Below are 13,685 nucleotides of genomic sequence, written 5' to 3'. Positions count from 1 at the left end.
GGCCGGCCGTGGTCCAAGGTTCAATAGGCGACTGCCTAATCCTGCCTAATGAGCGGGCCGGCCGTGGTCCAAGGTTCAATAGGCGACTGCCTAATCCTGCCTAATGAGCGGATCGGCCGTGGTCCAAGGTTCAATAGGCGACTGCCTAATCCTGCCTAATGAGCGGGCCGGCCGTGGTCCAAGGTTCAATAGGCGACTGCCTAATCCTGCCTAATGAGCGGGCCGGCCGTGGTCCAAGGTTCAATAGGCGACTGCCTAATCCTGCCTAATGAGCGGGCCGGCCGTGGTCCAAGGTTCAATAGGCGACTGCCTAATCCTGCCTAATGAGCGGGCCGGCCGTGGTCCAAGAGGTTTTGATTTGTGTCCTTCTATGAAACCACATTGTTTTCTATTCCTAAAACAGCAATGGCAAGTGGAATCCAAAAAAAGACAAAAAGGCGGCCAATATGATGCAGAAAACTTAACTGAACTTTTCACAATGAAATTAACAAAATTATAGCTATACTATTAGGATGTAGGATCTTATTTGGATCTGCATTAGCTGTTGCTGAAGCTACCCTACTCTTTCCTTTCCTAACCTACCCTATCCTACTTTTTCCTATCCTACCCCATGCTACCCTACCCTAGTCTACCCCATCCTACTCTTTCCTTTCATAGCCTACCCTATTCTACTTGTTCCTATCCTACCCTATCCTACCCTATCCTACCCCATCCTACTCTTTCCTATCCTATCCTACTCTTTCCCATTCTACCCCACCCTACCCTACCATATTTTACCCTACCCTATCCTACTCTTTACTATCCTACCCTATCCTACCCTACTCTTTCTTATCTTATCCTATCCTACTCTTTCCTATGCTACTCTTTCCTACCCTATCCTACACGTTCCTATCCTACCCTATCCTACTCTTTCCTATCCTACCCTATCCTAATCTTTCCTATCCTACCTTATCCTACTCTTTCCTATCCAACCCTATCCTACTCTTTCCTATCCTACCCTATCCTACCCTACCCTATTTTACCCTACCCTACTCTTTCCTAGCCTATCCTACCCTACTATTTCCTATGTTACCCTATCCTACTATTTCCTTTCCTATCCTACCCTACTCTTTCCTATCTTACCCTATCCTACTCTTTCCTATGCTACTCTTTCCTACCCTATCCTACACTTTCCTATCCTACCCTATCCTACTCTTTCCTATCCTACCCTATCCTAATATTTCATATATTACCCTATCCTACTCTTTCCTATGCTACTCTTTCATACCCTATCCTACACTTTCCTATCCTACCCTATCCTACTCTTTCCTATCCAACCCTATCCTAGCCTTCTCTTTCCTATCCAACCCTATCATAGCCTACTCTTTCCTATTCTACCCTTATCCTACTCTTTCCTATCCTATCCTACCCTATCCTACTCTTTCTTATCCTACCCTATCCTACTCTTTCCTATGCTACCCTATCCTACTCTTTCCTATTCTGTACTACTCTTTCCTAGCCTATCCTACCCTATCCTAATCTACTCTTTCCTATCATACCCTATCCTACCCTATCCCACCCCATCTTACTCTTTCCTATCCCATCCTGCTCTTTCCTGTCCTACCCTGTGCTATTCTTTCCTATCCTATCCTACCCTACTCTTTCTAATCCTACCCTATCCTATTCTACTCTTTCCTATCCTACCCTACCCCACCCTAACCTACCCCATCCTACTCTTTCCTATCCTACCCCATCCTACTCTTTCCCATCCCATCCTACCCTACCTTATCCTATCCTACCCTACCCAACCCTACCCCACCCTATCCTTCCCCAGCCTATCTTACAGCAGGCGGTATACCTGTCCAAGGACAAGACCATATCATTGAGGGAGCTGAAGTTGTCCAGGGAGAATGTGGAGGCCTCCATCTGATAGTCCTGGAGGATCTCAAGTACTGCAGGAGGGAGGCTCACACCACTGCTCTCCAGGTTCAGCTGCCGGAGGTAGTCCTGGCAGTGCTCCATCCACTGGTTAGCCTGCAGGACAGGACGGATAGTACGTAGAAATAGAATCCGAACAGACACTGAGTGGACAAAACATTAGGAACACCTGCTCTTTCAATGACACAGACTGACCAGGTGAATCCAGGTGAAATCTATGATCCCTTATTTATGTCACTTTGTTAAATCCACTTCAATCAGTGGAGATGAAGGGGAGGAGACCTGGTTAAAGGAGGATTTTTAAGCCTTGAGACAATTAGAGACATGGATTGTGTATGTGTTCCATTCAGAGCGTGAATGGGCAAGACAACATATTTATAAGTGCCTTTAAACGGGATGTGGTAGTAGTTGTCAGGCCCCCCGGTTTACGTCATGAACTGTAACACTGCTGGGGTTTTCATGCTCAACAGATTCCAGTGTATCAAGGAGAGTCCACCAACCAAAGGACATCCAGCCAACTTGCCACAACTGTGGGAAGCATTGGAGTCAACATGGGCCAGCATCCCTGTGGAACGCTTTGGACACCTTGTAGACTCCATGCCCTGATGAACTGAGGCTGTTCTGAGGGTAAAAGGGGGGATGCAACTCAATATTAGGAAGGTGTTCTTAATGTTTTGTACACTCAGTGTATATGATTGATATAATGTATAAAATATGTATCTATTGTATCTATCAATAGGTCAAGGTTCAAACACAGCAGCATAGTAAGGAGGATCAACCCTTACAGTATTCTGTGTCATAAGTGGCTCCCTATTCCCTATTTGACCAGGGTTCATAGCGCCATTTGGGATGCAGCCCAAGACACCTCAGCACATCCTTTTTCCTCAATCTCTCTTGCTTGATAAATAAATGAAGAATGGGAAATGATCCTGGGTCTGTCTTTACCGAGCCGTAGAACACGTAGAGGTTGGTGAGGATGTCTAGCTGGTTCTTCCTCCTCTCCACTCTGCCCAGGATGGATCCCAGGTGCTGTTTGAAGTCCAGCAAGGCCGAGCTGGGGAGAGACTCCCCTGACTGCCTGACCAGCAGTAAACCCTGCTTCTGCTGCTGCTGTACGTGGACAGAGAGGAGAGGATCATGGGAAATTGAGTTTATAAGAGTCTTAGAAGCAGTTTGTTTTCAAAGCAGAAAACAACAAGTCAGGAAGAAATGTACAATGTTTAAACTTACAACTGACTCCTCAAAGAACTGTTCCAAACTCTGCCTCATGTCTTTGACCGTAGCCAGAGAGAGAGGAAGAGAGTCCAGGGCAGTGAGGTGCTTCTCTCCTTCCACACTGAACCATACTTTGATCTGGAGCGAGAGACGGAAGGAGATGGGATGTAAGGCTTTTGTATAATACGCTAACATCAAATACTTTAGAATCAGGGCCACTGTAGCTCACATTATCAGATTACTAGCAGCTTATTAGACATTAGTAGATCAAGTTAGAAAGGACTTCAACATACTGTATGTAAGCACAATCACAACGACAGAATGAAATGCCCAAAGACAAGCCATCAGTCTGACTGAAGTGAAATCACAACAACAGAATGAAATGCCCAAAGACAAGCCATCAGTCTGACTGAAGTGAAATCACAACGACAGAATGAAATGCCCAAAGACAAGCCATCAGTCTGACTGAAGTGAAATCACAACGACAGAATGAAATGCCCAAAGACAAGCCATCAGTCTGACTGAAGTGAAATCACAACGACAGAATGAAATGTCCAAAGACAAGCAATCAGTCTGACTGAAGTGAAATCACAACGACAGAATGAAATGCCCAAAGACAAGCAATCAGTCTGACTGAAGTGAAATCACAACGACAGAATGAAATGTTAAAAGACAAGCCACCTGACTGACTGAAGTGAAAATCCCACCTGCTCTGTCTGTTCCTCAAACCTGCGGACCTCCAGCAGACTCTCCAGCTGTTTCAGGGACTTGTTGGAGAGGATCACCAGTTTATGGACCTCCTCATCCACCTGGTTATAAAGGACATTCACCATGTCCACTGCATCCCTGGATGGACAGCAAGGACAACAGTAGGTTGGCAATGAATGGTGGTGATGGGTAATAGATTTGTCATCAGTGACCATTACTATATATGTTTGTGTTGAGCGTTACGCACCACTGTCTGAATGCTTCATAAAGGAGTTATACATGATCTCTACAGAGGTTTAATACGACCAACATTCTGATCTTTGGATTGAACTCTGATGTGTCTCAAATGGCACACTCTTCCCTATATAGTGCACTACATTTGGCACACTCTTCCCTATATAGTGCACTACATTTGGCACACTCTTCCCTATATAGTGCACTACATTTGGCACACTCTTCCCTATATAGTGCACTACATTTGGCACACTCTTCCCTATATAGTGCACTACATTTGGCACACTCTTCCCTATATAGTGCACTACATTTGGCACACTCTTCCCTATATAGTGCACTACATTTGGCACACTCTTCCCTATATAGTGCACTACATTTGGCACACTCTTCCCTATATAGTGCACTACATTTGGCACACTCTTCCCTATATAGTGCACTACATCTGATCCAATAGTAAGTTCTGGTTATGCAGACCCTCTCCCAGCAGTACCTGTAGTTGTCATTCTCACAGGCCTCGTCCTTCCTGATCCGGGCCAGGACTGTTCCTCCCTCCAGCCTCAGTCTGTTCAGACGGGTGTCCTCCAACACACACTTCATCAGAGACCTCTGCTGCTCCAGCACCTCAGATACCTCCTGAACCAGACACACACACACACCACGGTGTTACACACACACACACACACACCACGGTGTTACACACACACACCACGGTGTTACACACACACACACACCACGGTGTTACACACACACACACACACCACGGTGTTAGACACACACACACACACCACGGTGTTACACACACACACACACCACGGTGTTACACACACACACCACGGTGTTACACACACACACACCACAGTGTTACACACACACACACACACACACACACACACACCACGGTGTTACACACACACACCACGGTGTTACACACACACATACACACACACACACACACACACACACACCACGGTGTTACACACACACACCACGGTTTTACACACACACACCACGAGCTTTAGTTATGGCCAGGAACTGCTGCCATGTATCCCACTCCCCCTGAGGCACCCTCGGAGAGTGGGGTCACGGCTAGGGATCAGCCATTATTGACGACGACCCAGGAGCAATTAGGGTTAAGTGCCTTGTTCAAGGGCAGATAACTTTCACCTTGTCGGCACAGGGATTCAAACTAGCAACCTGTCACTTACTGACCCAACACTCTAACCACTAGACTACACACACACACACACACACACACACACACACACACACACACACACACACACACACACACACACACACACACACACACACACACACACCTTGGTGCTGTCCAGGTTGCTGGTGCTGCTCAACGTAGAGATAGAAGATTGGAGGGAGGAGAGAGCCACGCTGCAACTGCTGGCAAACGGCTCAATTTTCTAACAGAAGGGATGAAGAGAGAGAGAGAGAGAGAGAGAGGGAGAGAGAGCGAGAGAGAACGAGAGAACGAGAGAGAGAGGGAATGAGAGAGAGAGAGAGAGAGAGAGAGAGAGAGAGAATGAGAGAGAGAGAGAGAGAGAGAGAGAGAGAGGGAATGAGAGAGGGAATGAGAGAGAGAGAGAATGAGAGAGCGAGAGAGAATGAGAGAGAGAGCGAGAGAGAGAGAGAGAGGGAATGAGAGAGAGAGAGAGAGAATGAGAGAGAGAGCGAGACAGAACGAGAGAGGGCGAGAAAGCGAGAGAGAGTGAGAGAGAATGAGAGTGTGAGAGAGAGAGAATGAGAGAGAGTGAGAGAGAGAGTGAGAGAGAGAGAGCGAAAGGGAATGAGAGAGAGAGAGAAAGAGAGAGAGAGAATGAGAGAGAGCAGAGAGAGCGAGAGAGAGAGAATGAGAGAGTGAGAGAGAGAGAGTGAGAGAGTGTGAGAGAGAGAGAATGAGAAAGAGAGCGAGAAAGAGAGAGAGAGCAAGAGAGAGAATAAGAGAGAGAGAATGAGAGAGGGCAGAGAGAGCGAAAGAGAGCGAGAGAGAGAGCGAGGGACAGAGAGAGAGAGAATGAGGGCAGAGAGAGCGAAAGAGAGCGAAAGAGAGCGAGAGAGAGAGTGAGAGAGAGAGGGAATGAGAGAGAGAGTGAAAGAGAATGAGAGAGCGAGAGAGAATGAGAGAGCGAGAGAGAATGAGAGAGAAGGCGAGAGAGAGAGGGAATGAGAGAGAGAGTGAGAGAGAGAGAGAGATAGAATGAGAGAGAGAGAGCGAGAGAGAACGAGAGAGAGCGAGAGAGAACGAGAGAGAGCGAGAAAGCGAAAGAGAGCGAGAGTGAATGAGAGTGTGAGCGAGAGAGAATGAGAGAGAGAGCGAGAGAGAATGAGAGAGAGAGAATGAGAGAGAGAGCAAGAGAGAGAAAGAGAGAGAGAGAATGAGAGAGCAGAGAGAGAGAGAATGAGAGAGAGAGCAAGAGAGAGAATAAGAGAGAGAGAGAATGAGAGAGAGCAGAGAGAGCGAAAGAGAGCGAGAGAGGGAGCGAGGGACAGAGAGAGAGAGAGAGAGAGAGAATGAGAGAGGGCAGAGAGAGCGAAAGAGAGAGAGAGAGAGAGAGAGAGAGAGAGAGAGAGAGAGAGAGAGAGAGAGACAGTGTTGAGATCAGGGAATACCAGACCATTTAAGTGATAATGCCCTTGAAGCCGGTGATTGGAGGATATATTGGAGCGGTTGGTGTTAGTGTTAGTCTGTCTGTCTGTCTGTCTGTCTGTCTGTCTGTCTGTCTGGTCCCGACTCCTTCATTACTATGGGACAGCTGGAGATCGAATTTGAATATTGAAACAATGTTGCAAATGTCAGAGAGACAGACAGAAAGGTTTATACAAATCTCTGCTGTTGAAAACTAAATGTTAGTCTAAAAGAAATGGTAGATAATGTCTAGATGCTTTTTATAGTGGAGATCAAGTTTATAAATTACCTGGCTGGGCTGTTGAGACAGTGGATTCAGCAGTCAGATGGAACAGAGTAAATAGGCATTTTAACTTTATAGATTTAGCCGGGGGTAACTTGTGGAATAGACACCGGCTGGAATGCGATTTTAACCAATCAGCATCCAGGATTAGACCCACCTGTTGTATAAAGTGCATTACTTTTGACCAGGGACCTGTGGGCCCTGGTCAAACGCAGTGCACTGCATAGCTAACAGGGTGCCATTTGAGACAACTGTAACCGTGGAGATGTGATCCTACCTGTCTGAAGGCGACCCAGTGATCGTGGTCGTAGGGGAATGTTCCGTCCAGGTCTCTAGTGAGCTGACTGGAGTCTATGTGCTTCAACAGAGCCTTCAGGGACGTCAGGAGCTCCGTCTGCATGGGGACAGAGGGACACAAGCTCACTGTAACTCCCCACCAGGGTGGGGCCTGTGAGTAACAGGGTTGGAGTCAATCCCAGTCGACTCAGGAAGTAAACTGAAATTCCTATTCCAATATCAATTATCTTCAATGCTTTTCCAATAAGGAAACTAAAGCTCTCACATCGTACCTTGCTACAGATATCAGATATAACTTCCACCAAAGAAAAAACAACTATCTACTATATAATATAAAATGACAGGTAACCTTGATGATGTAAGTAAAGAAATATAACTAAGAAAAATCATCATGAGAGACAGAATGATCTGTAATATACATCGCTATGGTGCAGGTTTCATCAAGACAACTAACCAATCACATCCTTTTATCCACGTGTCATGTAGTTTCAATAGGATGAGACATTTGTTGAACTCTACTGTAGAAACCTATGGAGGAATTCCTGAGATAATCACTTAACTCAACGTTGGACCTAAACCCTGATCTCATTAGATGTGTCTGGCTGTGTGATGGATGTTGGACCTAAACCCTGATCTCATTAGATGTGTCTGTCTGTGTGATGGATGTTGGACCTAAACCCTGATCTCATTAGATGTGTCTGGCTGTGTGATGGACGTTGGACCTAAACCCTGATCTCATTAGATGTGTCTGTATGTGTGATGGATGTTGGACCTAAACCCTGATCTCATTAGATGTGTCTGTCTGTGTGATGGATGTTGGACCTAAACCCTGATCTCATTAGATGTGTCTGTCTGTGTGATGGATGTTGGACCTAAACCCTGATCTCATTAGATGTGTCTTTCTGTGTGATGGATGTTGGACCTAAACCCTGATCTCATTAGATGTGTCTGACTGTGTGATGGATGTTGGACCTTAACCCTGATCTCATTAGATGTGTCTGTCTGTGTGATGGATGTTGGACCTAAACCCTGATCTCATTAGATGTGTCTGTCTGTGTGATGGATGTTGAACCTAAACCCTGATCTCATTAGATGTGTCTGTCTGTGTGATGGATGTTGGACCTAAACCCTGATCTCATTAGATGTGTCTTTCTGTGTGATGGATGTTGGACCTAAACCCTGATCTCATTAGATGTGTCTGTCTGTGTGATGGATGTTGGACCTAAACCCTGATCTCATTAGATGTGTCTGTCTGTGTGATGGATGTTGGACCTAAACCCTGATCTCATTAGATGTGTCTGTCTGTGTGATGGATGTTGGACCTAAACCCTGATCTCATTAGATGTGTCTGGCTGTGTGATGGATGTTGGACCTAAACCCTGATCTCATTAGATGTGTCTGGCTGTGTGATGGATGTTGGACCTAAACCCTGATCTCATTAGATGTGTCTGTCTGTGTGATGGATGTTGGACCTAAACCCTGATCTCATTAGATGTGTCTTTCTGTGTGATGGATGTTGGACCTAAACCCTGATCTCATTAGATGTGTCTGGCTGTGTGATGGATGTTGGACCTAAACCCTGATCTCATTAGATGTGTCTGTCTGTGTGATGGATGTTGGACCTAAACCCTGATCTCATTAGATGTGTCTGTCTGTGTGATGGATGTTGAACCTAAACCCTGATCTCATTAGATGTGTCTGTCTGTGTGATGGATGTTGGACCTAAACCCTGATCTCATTAGATGTGTCTTTCTGTGTGATGGATGTTGGACCTAAACCCTGATCTCATTAGATGTGTCTTTCTGTGTGATGGATGTTGGACCTAAACCCTGATCTCATTAGATGTGTCTGTCTGTGTGATGGATGTTGGACCTAAACCCTGATCTCATTAGATGTGTCTGTCTGTGTGATGGATGTTGGACCTAAACCCTGATCTCATTAGATGTGTCTGGCTGTGTGATGGATGTTGGACCTAAACCCTGATCTCATTAGATGTGTCTGGCTGTGTGATGGATGTTGGACCTAAACCCTGATCTCATTAGATGTGTCTGTCTGTGTGATGGATGTTGGACCTAAACCCTGATCTCATTAGATGTGTCTTTCTGTGTGATGGATGTTGGACCTAAACCCTGATCTCATTAGATGTGTCTGGCTGTGTGATGGATGTTGGACCTAAACCCTGATCTCATTAGATGTGTCTGTCTGTGTGATGGATGTTGGACCTAAACCCTGATCTCATTAGATGTGTCTGGCTGTGTGATGGATGTTGGACCTAAACCCTGATCTCATTAGATGTGTCTTTCTGTGTGATGGATGTTGGACCTAAACCCTGATCTCATTAGATGTGTCTGGCTGTGTGATGGATGTTGGACCTAAACCCTGATCTCATTAGATGTGTCTGTCTGTGTGATGGATGTTGGACCTTAACCCTGATCTCATTAGATGTGTCTGTCTGTGTGATGGATGTTGGACCTTAACCCTGATCTCATTAGATGTGTCTGTCTGTGTGATGGATGTTGGACCTTAACCCTGATCTCATTAGATGTGTCTGTCTGTGTGATGGATGTTGGACCTAAACCCTGATCTCATTAGATGTGTCTGGCTGTGTGATGGATGTTGGACCTAAACCCTGATCTCATTAGATGTGTCTTTCTGTGTGATGGATGTTGGACCTAAACCCTGATCTCATTAGATGTGTATTTCTGTGTGATGGATGTTGGACCTAAACCCTGATCTCATTAGATGTGTCTGGCTGTGTGATGGATGTTGGACCTAAACCCTGATCTCATTAGATGTGTCTGTCTGTGTGATGGATGTTGGACCTAAACCCTGATCTCATTAGATGTGTCTGTCTGTGTGATGGATGTTGGACCTTAACCCTGATCTCATTAGATGTGTCTGTCTGTGTGATGGATGTTGGACCTTAACCCTGATCTCATTAGATGTGTCTGTCTGTGTGATGGATGTTGGACCTTAACCCTGATCTCATTAGATGTGTCTGTCTGTGTGATGGATGTTGTGGGTGTTTTCAGTATGTTTTCAGTGGGACAGACGTGTGTGTGTGTGTGTGTGTGTGTGTGTGTGGTAGGTAGGTAGGTAGGTAGGCTGGTGATGAAGAGATTATTACATTTTCCACAGTCAGACATGCAGCTTCACGCAAACCTACATAGCACAGATACCCCAGCTCTCAACAACACACCATGACCTGACACGCTACACACTAAACACACACGCACATGCACACACACGTACTGCCTCACTCAGACTCATACTCAGGTCAAGGAACTGACATTGACAGGCTGCTAGCGACGACTCAACACAATAGCCTCGGTGTATCTGAATAGACTAGGAGGCGCCTGTGATAATGCTGTATCCTTCCTGATGTTACATTGTGTTAATCACTGCGTGTGGAAAATGTTAGGATTCTGGTTGTCGTGGGCATGTAAGAAATACTCTCAAGATATGTGATTTGAAGTCTTGAATTAGACAAGAACGCTCAATGCAAATATCACAGCAAATGGGTCATTATTTAATACTTTACCTGCACAGTAGTAACGTCTCTTTCAGGCTTGATAGTTGTCTCCTTGTCCACAAGTAGCAGGACGGAGGAAAGTGCATTTGGTGATAAAGCCTGGGGGAAAAGCAACACAAATTGACATGTACATTATTGGGAGGGGGGCGCTACATGAACTAAAACGCCACAATATATCATCATTATCAAATCACAACTCTTCATGTGCCTGTTGTGTGCAGGCTGGATGCTGGCGGACCATCCGTGTGTGTACTGTATGTGTACATGTGTGTATTTGTGTGTGTGTGTGTGTGTGTGCGCCCTTACAAAAAAAAAATCAAATTTAAAAAAATCCTGTGAAAAAAACAAGTGGTTTTCAGAACCACGTGTGAACAAATCACGTGAAAAAATGTGTTTGAACTCTTTTCCACAAGATTACTTTTCACCACTTCCAACTACGCCCAGGGACCGAGCAGGACTGCTACAATGAATGGGACAAAACCTGCAGCTGGTGACAAGGCAAAGAAAGGAAAAGGCCAGGGTAACATAAGGAGAGGCCAGGGTAACATAAGGAGAGGCCAGGGTAACATAAGGAGAGGCCAGGGTAACATAAGGAGAGGCCAGGGTAACATAAGGAGAGGCCAGGGTAACATAAGGAGAGGCCAGGGCAACATTAGGAGAGGCCAGGGTAACATTAGGAGAGGCCAGGGTAACATTAGGAGAGGCCAGGTTAACATAAGGAGAGGCCAGGGTAACATAAGGAGAGGCCAGGGTAACATAAGGAGAGGCCAGGTGAGGACAGGTTACATAAGGAGAGGCCAGGTTAACATAAGGAGAGGCCAGGGTAACATAAGGAGAGGCCAGGTTAACATAAGGAGAGGCCAGGTTAACATAAGGAGAGGCCAGGGTAACATAAGGAGAGGCCAGGTTAACACAAGGAGAGGCCAGGTTAACATAAGGAGAGACCAGGTGAGGCCAGGGTAACATAAGGAGAGGCCAGGGTAACATAAGGAGAGGCCAGGGTAACATAAGGAGAGGCCAGGTTAACATAAGGAGAGGCCAGGTTAACATAAGGAGAGGCCAGGGTAACATAAGGAGAGGCCAGGGTAACATAAGGAGAGGCCAGGGTAACATAAGGAGAGGCCAGGTGAGGTCAAGGTAACATAAGGAGAGGCCAGGTTAACATAAGGAGAGGCCAGGTGAGGCCAGGGTAACATAAGGAGAGGCCAGGTTAACATAAGGAGAGGCAATGTTAACATAAGGAGAGGCCAGGTTAACATAAGGAGAGGCCAGGTTAACATAAGGAGAGGCAATGTTAACATAAGGAGAGGCCAGGGTAACATAAGGAGGGACCAGGGTAACATAAGGAGAGACCAGGGTAACATAAGGAGAGGCCAGGGTAACATAAGGAGAGGCCAGGTTAACATAAGGAGAGGCCAGGTTAACATAAGGAGAGGCCAGGGTAACATAAGGAGAGGCCAGGTTAACATAAGGAGAGGCCAGGGTAACATAAGGAGAGGCCAGGGTAACATAAGGAGAGGTCAGGGTAACATAAGAGAGGCCAGGGTAACATAAGGAGAGGTCAGGGTAACATAAGGAGAGGCCAGGTGAGGCCAGGATAACATAAGGAGAGGCCAGGGTAACATAAGAGAGGCCAGGTGAGGCCAGGGTAACATAAGGAGAGGCCAGGGTAACATAAGAGAGGCCAGGTGAGGCCAGGATAACATAAGGAGAGGCCAGGGTAACATAAGGAGAGGCCAGGTGAGGCCAGGATAACATAAGGTGAGGCCAGGGTAACATAAGAGAGGCCAGGTGAGGCCAGGATAACATAAGGAGAGGTCAGGGTAACATAAGGAAAGCGAGGGAACATGGCATTGAAAGAGGGAGGCGTTGTACTGAATTGCATTATCATAACAAATGTTTCACTGCAAAAATGTTTTGATTTCATTTACAATTAATTTGCTCTCACATTTAAACATTATTTCCTTGCAATATTTAGTTTTGCCATCAATACCTTGGGGTTTTTGTTTTGCCATCAATACCTTGGGGTTTTAGTTTTGACATCAATACCTTGGAGTTTTAGTTTTGTTATCAATACCTTGGGGTTTTAGTTTTGTCATCAATACCTTGGGGTTTTAGTTTTGTTATCAATACCTTGGGATTTTTGTTTTGTTTTCAAAATCATTATTTTTGTTTGGAATACTAATACTTTTGTTCTCAACTTCAGAAGTGTTGCTTCTAAAGTAACTCTAACTGAAGGACTGCACCACATAATAACACTATAACTCTATGAAAGGTGCTTAAAGCGGCCATCTTTAATTTAATCACTAACAGTGTTCTCACCGCCACAGTAAAAAGTTGAGGGATGGGTCTGGAGAAATGCAACCACTCTCAAATCCATAGACTATGCTATGGATGCAAAGACTGACCACCTATGATGCCAAATAGTTGTAACCATGTTTTGAGGCTACACAGTGTTTGTTTACATTTACTTTTTTTTACAAACATTGGAGTTTTCTTACATGTAAAACCGCAAATTTGACAAGTGCTTTTTTGGCAAAGGAGTGTGTGCATGTCTGTGTGTGTGTGTGAACAGACAAGTAAGAACAGGTCTTCCCCACTAGCCCTGAAGCCCAGCCTTTCTGCATGTGAAATGTGATGGACCAAGTCACTACACAGAAATCAAAGTGCCTCTCCAGAAATCAACCTTCTCCAGAAATCAACCTTCTCCAGAAATCAACCTTCTCCAGAAATCAACCTTCTCCAGAAATCAACCTTCTCCAGACCAAGAAAGGGACGGAAAAACAGTAGTAAAAAAGAAATATGTACTGTGCCAACTACAGTACAATACTATAGCATTACTATAGTACTATACTATA

At 45.4% G+C, this 13,685-nt stretch overlaps 1 protein-coding gene across 4 annotated transcripts in view; it reads right to left on the bottom strand.

The window, feature by feature from the left end:
- The window catches only part of LOC149984352 (pleckstrin homology domain-containing family G member 4B-like), a 132,866-nt gene that overhangs the window by 32,331 nt on the left and 86,850 nt on the right, over positions 1-13,685 (bottom strand). For all 4 annotated transcript variants that reach the window (XM_090220743.1, XM_090220744.1, XM_090220727.1 and 1 more), the window contains exons 7-14: positions 10,837-10,926; positions 7,276-7,392; positions 5,394-5,492; positions 4,565-4,707; positions 3,840-3,978; positions 3,148-3,270; positions 2,863-3,027; positions 1,838-2,013 (exon numbers count right to left, since the gene is read on the bottom strand). In XM_090220743.1, coding sequence (XP_090076869.1) covers positions 1,838-2,013; positions 2,863-3,027; positions 3,148-3,270; positions 3,840-3,978; positions 4,565-4,707; positions 5,394-5,492; positions 7,276-7,392; positions 10,837-10,926 — 1,052 coding nt within the window. The remainder of the gene's footprint in view (positions 1-1,837; positions 2,014-2,862; positions 3,028-3,147; positions 3,271-3,839; positions 3,979-4,564; positions 4,708-5,393; positions 5,493-7,275; positions 7,393-10,836; positions 10,927-13,685) is intronic.

The sequence above is a fragment of the Oncorhynchus mykiss genome, chromosome 3 (genome assembly GCF_057628025.1).
Source record: "Oncorhynchus mykiss isolate SJ-2025 chromosome 3, ASM5762802v1, whole genome shotgun sequence".
In the NCBI taxonomy this organism is placed as follows: Eukaryota; Metazoa; Chordata; class Actinopteri; order Salmoniformes; family Salmonidae; genus Oncorhynchus; species Oncorhynchus mykiss.
Note: the sequence above shows the minus strand (reverse complement) of the source record. Positions and strands in the feature narration are given on the sequence as shown.